This window comes from Monopterus albus, unplaced genomic scaffold (genome assembly GCF_001952655.1).
Source record: "Monopterus albus unplaced genomic scaffold, M_albus_1.0 scaffold416.1, whole genome shotgun sequence".
Classification (NCBI taxonomy): Eukaryota; Metazoa; Chordata; class Actinopteri; order Synbranchiformes; family Synbranchidae; genus Monopterus; species Monopterus albus.
Window position 1 is genome coordinate 163,893 of NW_018128296.1, and position 17,427 is coordinate 181,319.

General features: G+C 42.1%; 1 protein-coding gene across 2 annotated transcripts in view; it reads right to left on the minus strand.

Annotated features, from left to right (window-relative positions):
* The window catches only part of prkx (protein kinase X-linked), a 74,067-nt gene extending 60,572 nt beyond the window's left edge, over positions 1-13,495 (minus strand). Inside the window, exons 1-3 of one of the 2 annotated variants that reach the window (XM_020586607.1) lie at positions 13,362-13,495; positions 12,799-12,978; positions 5,276-5,444 (exon numbers count right to left, since the gene is read on the minus strand). In XM_020586607.1, the coding sequence (XP_020442263.1) occupies positions 5,276-5,444; positions 12,799-12,937 (308 nt within the window). In that variant the 5' untranslated portion in view covers positions 12,938-12,978; positions 13,362-13,495. Of the gene's footprint in view, positions 1-5,275; positions 5,445-12,798; positions 13,050-13,361 lie in introns of both variants that reach the window. The other variant, XM_020586606.1, reaches the window with a different exon arrangement.
* Positions 13,496-17,427: the final 3,932 nt, after the last annotated feature.

Here is a 17,427-nt window from a genome sequence, read left to right on the forward strand (position 1 = left end):
TATGTAGAGATACTGCTTGTAAACCAATGATGGTAAGATGATGTCATGGGGTAGGACTGGATAAGTCTGACTTCTTCCTACTCCATTCAAGCATGTACTAGGTATAAGCAAATTGATATTGGATTAGCATTTGTTGGATATGTGTAAAATTATGTGTGTTGACATATCAACTGTCTTTACATGCTTGAAAGAATAAATCAAATCAAATATAAGCTTACCTAGCCACAGTTCTGTTCTGATATAATCCTTCTTCGTTCACGCTTGATTACAAAATTCCAATGTGTTTGGAAAAAAAGGCATTAAGCTGCTGTATAGCAGAGCAAGTTCTCTGAAAGTCCAACGTGTTTGGGAAAAAAAGGCATTAAGCTCCTGTCTAGCAGAGCAAGTTCTTTGAAAGTCCAACGTGTTTGGAAAAAAGACATTAAGCTGCTGTCTAGCAGAGCAAGTTCTCTGTGTTTGGAAGAACAGCCGTGTTGTCATCGTATTCAAAAAGTCCTGCTCAACAAAGTCCTTTCGAAAAAATCTCTTCACTGTGAGCAGCAGTGAGCAACCTCGCAACAGTTCGGTTCTGATATAATCCTTTTGCCAGACTTGTTCAGAAAAGTCCATTGTATTTCAATAAAAGGATTAACTTGTAAAAAATAGTCAGCAGACTGAGTTCTCTGCTGTGAGCGCACCCACAGTGAGGGAACAGTGAGACGGCACTCTCTCTGGAATCTGCAAAATTACACAAATACCGTTCATCCCATCACAATAACAATGGTATAGATAGATTGTTGACAATTTTCTCTATGATTTTCATCTATTATATGTGTATAAAATTTAAGGATAGCATAATAGAAGCAGAAAAACAAGGAGTAGTTGGAAAAACAGACAGGCAAGCTAGAACGGGGGGGTCACGTGATGCAGAGTGTGCCTATTCAAGTCAATGGAGCCATTCAAACTGAATGGAGAAGTACACAAAATATAAATGGCGAGTATACAAAAACCATAGAAGATTCTTGCACCATCAGTAGATAAATTTGTCACGAGTTGAATACAGTTGAAATGGCGTTTCTAGCCTAAAATATGCCGGAAACAATGTTCAAAGAGGTCAAGGTTTTTCCAAGACTTTCCCATTCATTTGAATGGGAGAATTTGAATGTACTAGGTATAAGCAAATTTATATTATGAGGTATTTAGTTTTGGCTTTCTTTGTATCTACAGTTTTTAAGCCCATGTTTATGCACAACACGGAGCAGCTCACAGAGATGTGCAAGGTTAATATCACATAAAGCCTGTGAATCAGTATTTGTTAATAATGTTAATAATTTGCTTTCCAAAGGTCAAAAGGTATTGCATGATTGCCTTGTGTAATGCCCGTGCTTGTACTGTGCAGCTGCCAGCAATTCTTTTCACAGATAATAGTGGATCTTCAAAACGAGGAACCAAAGTGATCATGCAAAGTAGTCTATGAAGAACTACAGACCAGTTAACACAGTTGAAGCAAAGTGATTTTCTTTGTTTCCAGCATGAACACTTGCATAGAGGGAAGTGGGCTCAAAGAATGTAGAGAGGACTCATGAGGTTATCTCAGCACTGTTTATCTGTCCCAGAGTTCCTCTTGTTCAGGGAGTGAGAGCCTTGAAAAAGCTACTCCTCTGCAGCCTGTTTGCTTCAGATGAGTGTGTGAAAAGTGGAGGAGGGGTGTTTGGGACTGTGCATGTCTGTCTTGAAGCTGAAGCCAAGGACGAGAGTTGATGTCTGAATGGAAACGCAGATCTACTGCTCTGCTTTCTCCAGTGCTGGGCCTGATTTTGAAGCTAAGTGCATGTGGCATATAGCAGTTTTCTACAGACTAGATGGCAAGTTAAGATTAACTCAAATATTTGTTTCTTTTCTTTCCTCTGTAGGTTCAGTGCCGTCGTTTTTGATGTCTAATCTATACAGTAGATTTGTAACAGGATTGCTAGAGCATTTTGGAGGTGAACTATATTAAGGTTAAGTAGGATTAGTTAAAGGTTTTCAGTTCAGATCCAATAGTTTCTCCTAAGATTGCTGGAGTATTGTAACTTTATTAGCACCAGTAAAATTAGTTAAAAACTTAATTTTCTATTTTCCTTTTTCTAGGTTTTGAGGTTGTAATGCCTAAGAGGGTGCAGTTCCTAGAGAGTTTTTAAGTTGTAATTGAGGTAAGTACAAGTATTTGGTGTTTTCAGAGTCTGACTCTAAACTATTCTGCTGGAGGTCGGCGACCACCGCAGGGTGCGTAGGAAAGCTGCCTCCATGCTCAAAGACCCCACCCACCCCCAGCACGGACTGTTTGCCTCCCTACCCTCTGGCCAGAGGTTCAGAAGTGTGAAATGCAGGACCTCCAGACTGAAAAATTCTTTCCTTCCCTCTGCCATCAGACTCCTAAACAGCTGAGGAGTTTATTACCAGGAAATACGTCATGTACTGTCGACCTGTACTGTCGACCTGTACTGTTTACATTCTCAGTTTGCACATGCATAATTGCACATTGACTGTTGACTGCTGCACATGCTGCTCTCCTGCAGCATACATTCTCTTATTATATCTTTATATATTATTATATTGCTGCATTTGCTGCTTAAAGTGCCTTAGATTATCTACTTTATATTTCATTAGTATTTTGTGGCATTCATGTTGTGGCATTCATGTGGACAGCAAAGTAAAAATTTCATTGTACAGGGAAACACGTTTCTTAACTGTGCATATGACAAATAAACACTTTGACCTTTGACCTTGAGGGAGTCCAAGTCTGGGTGCATTTGGGATAAAATATTACATTGTGTCACTGATCTATTTTGACACACCCGCTGAAAATTCATAAAAGCGTTCAACATATTATTCATGCACTTTCGTTTTTGTATACAGCCATGACCTAGTACTCCTTAAGTTGACAAACAAGAGGCGATGATGAAGGACCAAATGAAAATCATTTTCACAACTGTCCAGGGATTGAAATCTGTAGCTGAAGAAAAGATAGGTGTTGAACCAAATCTGCTGCCTTTAGCTCATCGCCAGTCTGTTGAAAACCTGGAGGAGCAGCTCCAAACTTTGACCAGTCAACTGAAAGCAGAGGTTCAGGAGTCACTTGAAAAGCCAGAGTGAGGATCTGCCAGATACTGGACTGAAAATGGTTTCCTGCCCTCCAGCAGTGGTCACATTGTACGATTACTGTCCAAGGTTCTAACATTTTGTTTCATAGACTTCAGTTTATAACAGTCTTTCTGTTTTCCCTTGTCAGGTTCACCTCCATCACACTATCGCTCAGTGCCTGCTCTGTGCAACATCAAGCTTCTCATTAAACAAGTTTTAAAGGTATCAGTTTTATTATTTTCCTCCCTTTATAAAAGATCAAAATGCATAATAAAAAGTCTTAAAATGACTGTTTGCATTTATCATTATGGTAATGCCAGAAATAAAGGTCCTCTGATTAATGCTCTCCTTGCCCGGCCTGTCAGTTTAGGTGGACGGCCATGTCTTGGTACGTCTGCAGTTGTGCCATACGCTTTCCATTTTCAGATGATAGACTGAACAGTGCTTTGTGAGATGTTCAAAGCTGGGGATATGTTTTTATAACCTAACCCTGCTTTAAACTTCTCCACAACTTTATCCCTGATCTGTCTGGTGTGCTCCTTAGTCTTCATGATGCTGTTTGTTCAATAATGTTCTCTAACAAACCTCTGAGGCCTTCACAGAACAGCTGTATTTATACAGAGATTGAAGTACACACAGGTGGACTTTATTTATTAACTAGGTGACTTCTGAAGGTAGTTGATTGCACCGGATTTTATTTAGGAATATCAGAGTAAAGGGGGCTGAATACATATGCATGCCACACTTTTCAGATTTTTATTTGTAAAAAAATCTTGAACATCACGTATCATTTTCCTTCCACTTCACAATTATGCAATACTTTGTGTTGGTCTATCACGTAAATTCCCAATAAATACATCTAAGTTTGTGGTTGTAGCGTGACAAAATGTGGACAAGTTCAAGGGGTATGAATACTTTTTCAAGGCAGTGTATATTAAAAGAGAAACAGGATGTGTTTGAAAGGGTTTAGGGATGTTTTATTGCATTTGTTACATGTATGGACCTGTCAAACAGCCACAAAGAGGACTGAGCAATTCATGTTGTAAACACCACAGTTGTTAGGACTTCTTCCAGCGCTCCCTCTCCCTCAAGATCAGGCAGTAAGTCGAGCGGTTGGGTGTACCCAGCAATAAGCCGTATAGCTGTTCACAATCGGTTCACAATCATCAAGCCTTACAATACTTAACCCTGGCATCACCTTTTTGCCAGTTTGTTCCAAGTAACTGCCGAATCTACATTGGCCGAGTTTCTCCTGAGTGTTCTGACTTTTCTGCCTTGTCTTCCTGGTTTCTGCTCACCTTCCAATGTTGCTCCTCAATTGTCATCAGCCCAGCGTCAGCTCAGCTTCCTGCTCTTTCTAAACGTCACACCCAGGCTGCCATCAGGTAACATCAACTCAGCCTTCTTGCTTCGCTCCAACTGCCTCCCGTCTGTACCAGCTCAGCCATCCAGCTTCACTCTTTGGCCATACTCGAGCTGCCCCTATCCACACCATCTCAGCTGTCCCGCTTCACTCCAGCATTGCACCCAAACTGCCGCCTGTCCATCTCAGCTTAGCCCCCTCCCACACACACACTCAGACGGCACACCCCAGTTGTTACCTGCCTACATCCAGCACTGCCTTCCTCCTCCGCTCAGGCGTCTCATCAGTCCCGCACCGGATCAACCTCCCTGCCTGACTCCAGCCCTGCTATCCCTACACCAGCCCAATCGCACTGTCCCCCACCTCACTTTTCTGAGCAACCGACTCCTCATCCCAGCCAACAGTCACCCTCCATCTAAGCCTTGTCCTCTTATTGCTTTGCCTGTAAGAATAAATCTTTATTTGTATTCTTAATCCGAGTCCTGCCTTTTCAATCTTCTGCTCCACCTTGGGAAAAGGCTGATTGGCCTTAACAACATTATGTTGCTCTCCGTGTTTGTCATTTCATTTTGTAATTTCATAACAACTAGAGCATATTAAGGCAGGGAGAGGGAGGCACTTTGATACTGTGCTGAGTATTGATATTCATCCATATTTGATATTTCTCAAGATAAAACCATCAGAAGAATGGCTCAGGATTCACAGCAGACACTGAACTTTGACCTTCTTCATTAGAAATATTCACTCAGTAAACTGTAACCCTGCCTCCCCTCCACCATATTTGTGGATAAGACTAGGGATTAGACTCACAGTCGGATGAGGAATGGGTGGTTGACCTCTGTCAGCACCTCCTTCTCATTGTGGACATGCTCCTCCTGCTTCAGTCGGATCACGTCAGGGATCTTCATCTGCTTCAGGGCGTAGAAGGCCCTGCTCTGCCTCTCTCTGACTAGGAAGACTCGGCCAAAAGTTCCCGTGCCTAGAGCAGGTGAAGAGGGAAAACCAGGGAGGAAGAGGGATTAGGATTAATCACAATGACAGGAATCCAGAACATGCAGACAAACTAGACCATGACAAATATCCTATCATCTGGTGCTATGATGTACTACACTGGCATTCACCTAACAATCTGTGCTGTCAAACTAAAAAGTAAAGATGCTTGGGTTTATCAGGTTAATCATTACTAGTCCATATTAAATTATTTAATCCTAAAGCCTGAAAATTTATTCATCATAAAAACCAATAATGATGTGTAAAAACTAAATCCATAAATATATTCTTTTCATTATCATTTATTGGTAGATTCAATTTTCAATGCAACCATGAATTGTTTTATCACTATTTCCAAAGTGGCCTCTTCAAATCTTTGATTCACAGTGCAGAGAATCAGAGAAACCGAACCTAGTGTATTGGTGGCACTGGCAATTCTGTCTGATAAATTCAAAATGTATCTGTTTAGTCGTCATTTTCTGTCAAATGACTCAGCATTACAATACAGTGCATCCAACCCGTGGCAAAACAGCAAATACAAACTCACTTCAAAAAGGACTGTGTGTGAAGTAGGACTGATGTAACAGATATTCTTCTGTTTCTATTACCTGTTGCAGTACAAATACTGCACAAAATTTTTATCTGGAGGTTTGTTAAAAAAAAAAAGGAGATAAAGATGGAAATGTAAAACTTTAATACTTTTTATTTGCCCAGACTTCTGTAGCGTATAGCAGGCTTAGTGCATTACTCTCGCATAACATCTAGTATGGGCCAATTGATCAGAAGAGAGGAGCGGCTACTAGAGAGAGGAGGGCAGTGCAAATGAGTGAATAACCGGAGAAGTCTTGTTGCTTTTTTCTGATTTATATAAAGTAAAGAGTTCAATGTTTCTATGTTAAGTTACATATATGTTTATATGATGCTCCAAATGCATATGTTCTTGATTGGTTTTATTTCAAAAGAAAGGGGATGTAATGTTCACGTAAACACACAGTGATTTACGACAGGGGTTTACGACAAAGTGTGGAGAGTGGGGAGCGAGATGTAGAAATGGTGGATACGCTGTACATGTGATTCGGGGAGTACGAAATAAAGTTGATGTCTGTTCGGTACGCATTACACGCCTCTTGAATATCAAAACAAAGACAACACAAAAACAAGACAATAGGTCGAATGACTGAACTCAAAACTGCTGCTTCCTTCCAGGAAAGTCCAAACCGGGATCAATGTCCTTCCCTTGAGACGTTGTGGTAACAAAAAAATAAAAGTAACCAGATCCCAACAAGTCCCGCTTATCCAAGAACACGGAAAAAGGAATCCTCCTACCAGTTCGATGGTTCAAAGCTGTTCAGTACACAAAACAGCTCCTTGAGTGGCTCGCCACACATCAGTTACGACCCGTGTGCCATACATCAGTTACAATCCGTGTGTCCAATGTGAAGCCGCCGGATCCAACCTCACACAAAACCCAGCCTTGTAAAAACACAAGGCAGAACAGGAATTAATATGTAATGCAAATACATTCACTAATTAAGTAGCACATGCGGCATACAAATCACACAATGGCTCGTAACATTCGACAGTTTCATTAGCGTTTTCTCACACACTAACTTTAGCATTTATGCTATTGACTTCGCCCCATGCGAATAGGGCGCAGTTCAGATAAACACGCTTCACATCATGTCTTTGTCAGTTTCACTACGTGTTCCTTATGTTAACTTAATATTTGAGCCATAACTCACCAAGGCAGATATCTGTGTTTTATCAAATAAGGGGTAAGTTGTGGTGCTCCAACGCTTGGTGGCCTGCGTCGGTCTCGTTTTCTCCAGTACTTTGTTCAACTCAGTTCTCAATCCAGTCGAATCTCTCCATGTTAGCTAGCTCAGAAGTCAAGTCCCAATTACTTTTCTCCCTCGGTCAATCTTCCAATGTGGTGGGGGTCTTGCAAACTGCTGCACCTGACTTCGTCTCGGTCTCTCCTTCTGGAAAGTTCCAAAATTTCCCTCTTGTGCATGCAGGAGGGCGCCGACAGGCGGGGCTTGATTCAGGTCACAGCTACCATTGGCTCTTATAAGAGCCTATCTTGCGATGCATTCAATGACCAATAGCTTTTTCTATAACTACAAATCCTTTTCCCTGATAACTTACACTTCCCTCTCTCCAGACACTTCCTCCAGCTCCTCCAGGGAATGCTGAAGTGTTCCCAGGCCAGCTGAGAGACATAGTCCCTCCAGTGTGTCCTACAGTGCCTTGCGAAAGTATTCGGCCCCCTTGAACTTTGCGACCTTTTGCCACATTTCAGGCTTCAAACATAAAGATATAAAACTGTAATTTTTTGTGAAGAATCAACAACAAGTGGGACACAATCATGAAGTGGAACGAAATTTATTGGATATTTCAAACGTTTTTAACAAATAAAAAACTGAAACATTGGGCGTGCAAAATTATTCAGCCCCTTTACTTTCAGTGCAGCAAACTCTCTCCAGAAGGCAGGTCCGAGATACTGTTGTGGAGAAGTTTAAAGCCGGATTTGGATACAAAAAGATTTCCCAAGCTTTAAACATCCCAAGGAGCACTGTGCAAGCGATAATATTGAAATGGAAGGAGTATCAGACCACTGCAAATCTACCAAGACCTGGCCGTCCCTCTAAACTTTCAGCTCATACAAGGAGAAGACTGATCAGAGATGCAGCCAAGAGGCCCATGATCACTCTGGATGAACTGCAGAGATCTACAGCTGAGGTGGGAGACTCTGTCCATAGGACAACAATCAGTCGTATACTGCACAAATCTGGCCTTTATGGACGAGTGGCAAGAAGAAAGCCATTTCTTAAAGATATCCATAAAAAGTGTCGTTTAAAGTTTGCGACAAGCCACCTGGGAGACACACCAAACATGTGGAAGAAGGTGCTCTGGTCAGATGAAACCAAAATCGAACATTTTGGCAACAGTGCAAAACGTTATGTTTGGTGTAAAAGCAACACAGCTCATCACCCTGAACACACCATCCCCACTGTCAAACATGGTGGTGGCAGCATCATGGTTTGGGCCTGCTTTTCTTCAGCAGGGACAGGGAAGATGGTTAAAATTGATGGGAAGATGGATGGAGCCACATACAGGACCATTCTGGAAGGAAACCTGATGGAGTCTGCAGAAGACCTGAGACTGGGATGGAGATTTGTCTTCCAACAAGACAATGATCCAAAACATAAGGCAAAATCTACAATGGAATGGTTCACAAATAAACATATCCAGGTGTTAGAATGGTCAAGTCAAAGTCCAGACCTGAATCCATTCGAGAATCTGTGGAAAGAACTGAAAACTGCTGTTCACAAATGCTCTCCATCCAACCTCACTGAGCTCGAGCTGTTTTGCAAGGAGGCATGGGCAAAAATTTCAGTCTCTCGATGTGCAAAACTGATAGAGACATACCCCAAGCGATTTACAGCTGTAATCGCAGCAAAAGGTGGCGCTACAACGTATTAACTTAAGGGGGTTGAATAATTTTGCACGCCCAATTTTTCAGTTTTTTATTTGTTAAAAAAGTTTGAAATATCCAATAAATTTCGTTCCACTTCATGATTGTGTCCCACTTGTTGTTGATTCTTCACAAAAAATTACAGTTTTATATCTTTATGTTTGAAGCCTGAAATGTGGCAAAAGGTCGCAAAGTTCAAGGGGGCCGAATACTTTCGCAAGGCACTGTAGGTCTTCCCCAGGGCCTCCTCCCGGTGAGATATGCCTGGAACACCTCCCCAGGAAGGGACCCAGGAGGCATCCAAAACAGATGCCTGAGCCACCTCAGCTGGCTCCTCTCGATGTGGAGGAGCAGCGGGTTTAATCTGAGCTGCTCCCGAGTGACCGAGCTCCTCACCCTATTTCTAAGGGTGCGCCCAGCCACCCTGCGGAGAAAGCTCATTTTGGCCACCTGTATCCGGGATCTTGCCCTTTCGGTCATGACCCAAAGCTCATGACCATAGGTGAGAGTAGGAATGTAGATCATCCAGTAAATCGAGAGCTTCGCCTTATAGCTCAGCTCCTTCTTCACCACGACAAACCAGTACATCGATGGTATTACTGCAGAAGCTGCACCGATCCGCCTGTCAATCTCCCGTTCCATCCTTCCCTCACTCGTGAGCAAGACCCCGAGATACCTGAAGTCCTCCACTTAAAGCAGAAACTCCACCAACCTGAAGGGAACAAACCACCCTTTTCCGACTGAGAACCATGGCCTCGGACTTGGAGGTGTTGATTCTCATCCCAGCCACTTCACACTCAGCTGCAAACTGTCCCAGCACACACTGAAGGTCCTGGTTTGATGGAGCCAACAGGACAATGTCATCTGCAAAAAGCAGAGACGAGATCCTGTGGTCCCCAAACCGGACTCCCTCCGGCCCATGGCTGCGCCTAGAAATTCTGTCCATAAAGATAATGAACAGAACCGTTGACATAATGAACAGAACCATTGACAAAGGGCAGCCCTGCCGGAGTCCAGCATGCACCGGAAACAGGTCTGACTTACAGCCGGCAATGCGAACCAAGCTCGTGCTCCGGTCGTACAGTGACTGGACAGCCCTTAATAGAGGGCCCCGAACCCCATAGTCCCCGGAGCACCCCCCACAGGGCGCCGTGGGGGGACTGCATCCTCCGTGCTCCTATTCCTGTGGTAGGCAAACAACTGGTGGGGGTCCAGTGTGGGTGGGAGACAGGTCATCAGGCATGCCAGGACCAGGCGCTTGAAGCACTTCATGATGATGAGTGTGAGTACTACGGGGCGGTAGTCATTCAGGCATGTCGGGGTGGAATGTTTCAGCACTGGCAAAATGGAAGTGGTTTGCCATCAGGGCCAGCAACCTTGCGTACACTGATCCAGCTCAGAGCAGCATACACGTCAGTGGAGGTGAGTAGCTGATTGTCTGCGGAGGGTCTGGACTTGATTGCCGTCTCCTAGCTGTCCTGGTTGAAGCGAGCATAGAAGTCATTTAGCTGATTGAGCAAGGAGACATCTGTGGTTGTTGGGGTGGAGTTGCCGGGCTTTTAGTCACTGATGACCTGGATGCTCTTCCACATACACATACACTGAACAAAATTATAAATGCAACACTTTTGTGTTTGCCCCCATTTTTCATGAGTTGAACTCAAAGATCTACGACTTGTTCTATGTACACAAAAGGCCTATTTCTCTCAAATATTGTTCACAAATCTGTGTTAGTGAGCACTATCTTCTGCACCAACTCAGGGTTGCCTGTGGTCTGCATGTCAAAGTGGCCTTGGGCAAGACACTGAACCCCAAGTTTCTCTCAATTACATAGCTTACTCTCGACTGAGAGAACTGACTAGTATTGGTTATAATCGGTCACAAATAGCTGAACATAAGGGATACTTATTATAAAAATGTATGTTATTTATTTGTGATATCAGCTACTGTTGTAGTACTCAAGTCCAGGACTCAGACTCGAGTCAAGCTTGAGTCCTGATTTGGGCACTGATGACTCACAGTTGGACTCAAGCATTGACTGCATTCAGACTTGGAAGTTGGAGACAAGGACTTTTTTGTAATAATAATTTGGCATAAGACTGTGACATTAAAACCTGTTTGCTCCTGCACCATGCTGTATCTGGCACACTTCCATCAAAGCGTATGCTTTATAAATTATTTTTATGTATCAAATCGTCAGGCATTATGGTAATGCAATACACTGTTAGAAAGTTTGGAATCTCAGAATTTGATACAAGCAAACTGGCAAATGATGCATTGTTCACCAATTGTGTTTAATGCAGACCTCGATGGCTTGAACTCGGGCAACCGGGACTTGACTTAGACTAGTCTTTGCTGACCCAGACTTGACTCAGACTCGAGGCATCAATCTCAGTCAGTATCAGGCAGGCTGTGAGAAAATGAGGGCTGCTATTATCAATCTTAACCACACTTGTAAGAGCACTGTCTTCCAATATACTGTTCCTCCAATGTACCACATGAAACTTTAGTTTCTCTGTCTTTTAGGACTAGAAACCTAGTCTCTTATATGTTTTTGCATTTTGGTGATATTCAGTGAGTCCTCCATCTTTACACATATCTATTATCAATAACATCACCACTGCCAACTACCACTGGTTAATGTCTGACACGTGGTTTATATCTGTTGCTTCAAAAACAACAAAGACAAAAATCTGATAATTCATAACCATTTTTTCCAGTTTAGTTCACTCCATTTCCTTAGTTTCCATTAATTGTCATTTCATTTTAATTTTAAATTCCATGCTTTGTTGAGCAAGGGTGCTGATATGTGTGATGGGATGGTAAGGAGGTGGGAGTGGGCATGAAAAATTGAAATTTCTGCAGAAGGAGGCCAATTTTTGATAGAAATCTAGCCCTCCTAAAGTAGAATAACTGAGGGCACTGTGTGGCATCATGTCGTCCTGAGCACAGCGTTGTCGTTTTCTTCCTAAATACAAGCCAAAGCTTTTTCATTTCTGCGGTACTGATGAGTAATGAGAGAGACAATGTGTGACATGAGAACCATTCCGAGTCTGACATGGAATTGCTGCAACTTTCTTTGCTTTAAGTACAATGAGACTGTCTCACTAAACAGCAGCACACCCTTGCTATCAGACAAAAACCTCATATCATATAGATCTATATCTGACTTGAAGTCTTCCACACAGACTAAAGTTAGCCACAAAGTTCCACAGGGCTCTGTACTAGGTCTAGTTCTCTTCACTTTATACATGCTCCCCTTAGGCAATATTATTAGGAAACATGGCATACATTTCCATTGCTGTGCAGACAATACTTATATCTATCTATGAACTCAGATGAAACAAATCAATTGGTTAAATTTCAGACATATCTTAAACACATAAAGGCCTTGATGATGTGTAAGATCTTACTTTGTAGTTCATTGTCTCTCTGCCTAAGGTAAAGAGGTGTGGTTTGTGTTTTAACAATGTTTCACTTATAATGTATTGATCTGAGAACTTTGAATCTATGAATATTTTATCCTAGGATTGGTCTTATGATACTTTAAGATTTGACATTTTTTCAGACAAGAAAGTCAACTTTTAGATTTAGAATATCTGGTCTGTCTATCACAGTAATACGTGGACCTATTTGGAGATTTGCTCCAGCATTTCCAGAGACAGACAAATAACTGAATCCACCTCAGGAGATAACACTCTCAAATCTGATTCTCGCCTACAAAGATGTGCCTATGTGTTCTCAGATTCTGAGTTTCAAACAAATTTGGTTTGTATGCTCACAAACATTTTGGCGGGGATATATTTCCATAGGGACCACTTTACAATGGGCTTGCTCATGTTGTGACACCGTTCTTGTAACTTACCAACTGTGGCAATTGTCTCCAAATCATCCAAGCAGTATATCCGCTGACTTGGAGACGCTTCCCCAACTGAATTGCTGCCGTTGCTTTTACTTTCTTTGGTCTCACTGTTGACTCCGACCTTTGCTTTGGAGGATGCCATGGCTTCTTGTGGGGTCTTCCTGTCTATTTGCGTTTATTAATCTCCAGTTGTATGTGTAGAGTTCATATCAGACATTTTTGGTTAGAAACGGTTTTCAATCCATCTTCTTTGTCTAGATTTGGCAGCGCAGGTCGGATATCAATGACAAAAAGTATTGTGAGCACAATAAAAGCAGATGACGTTTAGAGTAAAAAGCTCCGTGAAATAAAAGATAAGAAGACCCAACGACCTGACATGACTAAGACAAAGAAGCAGGAGACAGGTGTTCTGGCACGTAGCGTTAGCAGCTAACAGTCTTACTATTAGGTTACTCTAGTAAGCTAATGCGAGAAGCACCACAACACGGGGTAGAAAACCACACCAACTCCACAACAACGCTCTATAGAGCTGAAATAAAATACACTTTGAACATCTCACCACCCACCTTTATTCCGCGGCTTTTCTAACTCTGTTCTACTGACTTTGCATAATATTTCCTCTGCTAGAACAACCGACCACAACCGACCGGTCTTCCTTCTTTTAACGTCAACCAGGAAGAGATGCCCAAAGAATTTCCGGTCAGGACTTTCAACATAAACAGTCAAGCCAGCATCATTGAGCACACAACGTCCACGGGAGATTGCCATTGTCTTCTTTCAGGATAGAAATGTTCAAGAAAAAGTCAGTTAATGCTGTTTAAAATAAAGCAACTGGACGTCGATTTAAAAAGTGTAAAAACGATTTATGCTATTCTGGTCAATCTCTTATATTTTCTAGATGAATGTAAGTACCTTGGAAGTTTGGTACAGCAAGGGCTGCATGTTCACAAAACGTGGCCACTGAAAACCAAGTTGCCTGACGTCATCAGAGGCCACTGAGACAGCTAAACAAAGGAACATGCAAAAAACCATGCAAGGTGTACCCCCATGTGCAGTCCAATAAGAGAGCAGGGCCACAGAAACCAGAAACTGAACAGTAATGTAAAAACATGAGAGAAAGCATAGATGCATAACATCAGTGCTCAGTAGATGTGGGACCTCAAGTCAAGATTTCTGTTTGCCATTTATGCATAAACAGACAGTCTAGGCATATAGGAATTCTTGTACAGCTGTCCTTTGGAGTCAGGTAAGGAGTCAAAAGCCAGAAAGAACGCTTAGTCTTAAAATAAAAAAGTTACATAAAGGCAACAAAGCATTAAAAATGCAATACTCAAAAATACAGTAATAGCATTTTCCCCAGTGAACTTCAAACATTGCACTTAGTAATTCACATGGTGGATTTGAATATGTCATTACGCTTGGTGAGGTAGTGAGGGGTTATAACATACTAAAACACAGTTTATATTCAGGTAGAGAATGTCCTGCTATTATTCAGGTCCCACAAGAGAACACTGTTGATGAGATGCTGTTACAAAAATACCCTGTGGAACATTTCTGTATTATTATTGCGCATGTCTAGTAAGGGGTTATTGCACATATATTCTCCCATTTCTCACATTTTCGTATTTACCATCAGTCTTACTGCGGCATGGAAAAAGCTGTTTTAAAGTCTTGTTCTGTGTGTGATGATACTGTCCGCCCTTCTGTGCCTGAGGTTGTAGGTGTAGTTTTTGTGTCTGAGCAGGGAGTGAGCTGGGTGGCGTGGATCCCTGAGTATGTTCTCCACCATTTTCCAACAGCACTGTGTGTACAGTGTGTCGATAGCAGGCAGTTCAGTCCCAGTTATCCTCTTTATGACCCTTTGAAGAGCCTTCCTCTTTGCCTGTGTGGTGTTACTATACCAGAATGTGATGCCAATAGTGAGGATGCTCTCTACCAGTTCTCTATAAGCCTGGTTGAGAGGATGATGGTTCAACCCAGCTTTTCTGAGCCACCTGATGAAGTATAGCCGCTGCTGGGCTGTTTTCAGTGACCAGCTCAGGTCAGATGTCACCTGCAGGCCCAGGAAGTTGTGGCTGTCAGCCCTCTCCACCTCAGTCCTTTTGATGATCAGAGGCAGCAGAGGGGAGGGGTTCTTCCTGAAGTCTACTATTATTTCTTTTGCCTTGTTTATGTTGAGGATGAGGTCATTCTCCTCTCCATAAACAAGAATGTCGTTCACCAAGCTTCTGTAACCCTACTCATCTCCCACCTTGATGAGGCCCAGAATAGTGCTGTCATCAGCATATTTAATGATGATGGTGTTGTCATGGTTGGGGACACAGTCGTGGTTGTACAAGGTGAAGAGTTTGGGGTTGAGACAGCAGCCTTGCGGTGAGCCTGTGCTGATTGTGAGCTCAGCAGACACCCACCCTCCCATTCTAACTACCTGTGGCCTTTCAGTCAGGAAGTCCAGAATCCAGTTACAGGTGGGAGTTGGTACACTGAGGTCTGTCATCTTCATAATCAGTCTACCCAGGTGACCTGAGATTAACGGCAGTCTCCTAGAATAGGAAGCAGTCACCAATCACTGTAGCATCAATGGGTCAAAAACGTGAAGAGCACCCAGCCCATAAAGCCCCAGACCCACAGGCTAAAGCAATGCATAAACACCTAGCAGCCCAGAGGAACCAGATGTTCACCACTAGCAGGTAGATATAATAGACCTATAATAGTATAATTATAATAGTAGGCCTATGCATACTTTAATATGGTAGTTGCTTTCGGTCCAAAATGGCGAACACATAGCTGCGCTGCTTGGTGCTGCCATTGCCAATGGAATGTTCATTTAGCTTTCACTTATTGGCAGTGTAATATCTTGTCATTATTGCAAAATGTATCCTGCTGTTGGTCTACCTATGATACCACAATGACCGCTGTCAGTGCAGTGTGACATGCAGAACAGATGGCAAGAAGAGACAGAGCTGCAGAAAATGGTAACAATAATACTGTGGGGAAAACTGTTTCACGTGATCACAGGTGTAAGAAACATATATAAAGTATTTATTACAGTATAAGCATATGTTTTCAGAACTGTGATTGTCCACCTGCAGGCTAATTCAAAATTCAGCATGATAGTGGCTAATGTTAGAGACCATTGGTAGTGACAGAGCCCTAGGCAGCCATGCAGCCATTAACATCAAACAACAGTTTCTCCACTGTGACATTTTGGGACTATCGTTTTCATAGCTTGTAAGGTACATCAAGTTTTGACATCTTACACCTGTAGCTGTAGTGAAATGCATACATAAACCATGTGGCATTTGTGAGGACAAATCACAGAGGAGTGCAGTGTGTTTTGAAGCAAATAAAAGAGAGAGCAAATAGATTAAATAAATATAAAGATTTCCAGTGAGCCTGCAAGAGCAAGGAGGAATGATAATATGTTTTGAAAGTATTTTCACTGGTGTTGTGGTCAGAGTTAAGTTACTGTACAAGGAAAAGTGCTGCCTGGTTGTTTAAGCTACACAATGTGAAATGTACTGTATGTGAACTAAGTCAAAATGGGGAACGGGACTCATTATAATGCTATTAATTTCTTACAGTCGCCATCATCTTGTTTACATAATTTATGATTTGTTTATCTTTTCTAAGACTGTAATAATTTGGAAATTTGTTGTTGTTGTTGTTTAATTTTGTGCTATTATTTTGAAGTTTCAGGCCAAGGTTGCAGAGATAAACATCAGTAGTGTTTGCTGTCCAGGGACATCATCCACTCAGAAATCCCCAACATGAGACAAACAACTATTCTCCCCACAATACATTAGCTATTCATTCACATTTGCATGGTTATGTCAAGACTCACACTCTGTGCAATGTAAATCAATTCCTGCAGCAGCTGGATAAGACCACTGCAACTTCCCTTTGAGTGACAGCCAACACTAATGTGAATTACTCATTTGCAATGTAAAACAAGATCAATTAGTAATCCAGCATAGAAGGTGCATGCAAAGCACCCCTTAACCTAAAAAATAAAAACCTATTTTTTTTAAATGATCGGCATTGTAGTGTTTTATGTCTAACAGGATTAGATAGCTCTGCAAGGGTTCAGTGGATGGTGAGGCTGTAAATGAATCTGGTTCTCTCTATGGAAAACAAAAGAAACCTATTGCACACTTGCAAACTATTGGAGACCTTTCCTTTCAAGGCCTTACTGATGTCTCTGCAATTGTGTTCAAATCAAATTATTCTAAATGCATGAAGACCTTTGCGCCTCCAATCAAAATGAACCATATTACTGGAAACTGTGTCTGACATTCTTTATTCTTTATTTCTTTCTGGAGGTTCTACTCAAAAAAAACTGGGGTAGGGTAAAGTCATATTAAAAAGCCCATGGCATGCTCATTTCCAGCCATTTAATTTTTAATCTTAGGTACCTCTAGATTAGCTTTGCACTCATCATAACGAGGCTTAGTTGTGAGCGATGTGGAAGCCCTGGGGCCTGTTGCACAAAAGTAGGATTAAGACATCCAGGATAAATGGCTGAGCTAGGCTCAATGAATCCAAAACACGTGAGTCCAGGCTTAATTGGTTGCACAAAGACCAAGCCAGGATGAGCAGACACGGATTCATCAAGCCAGGTGTAACCAATCC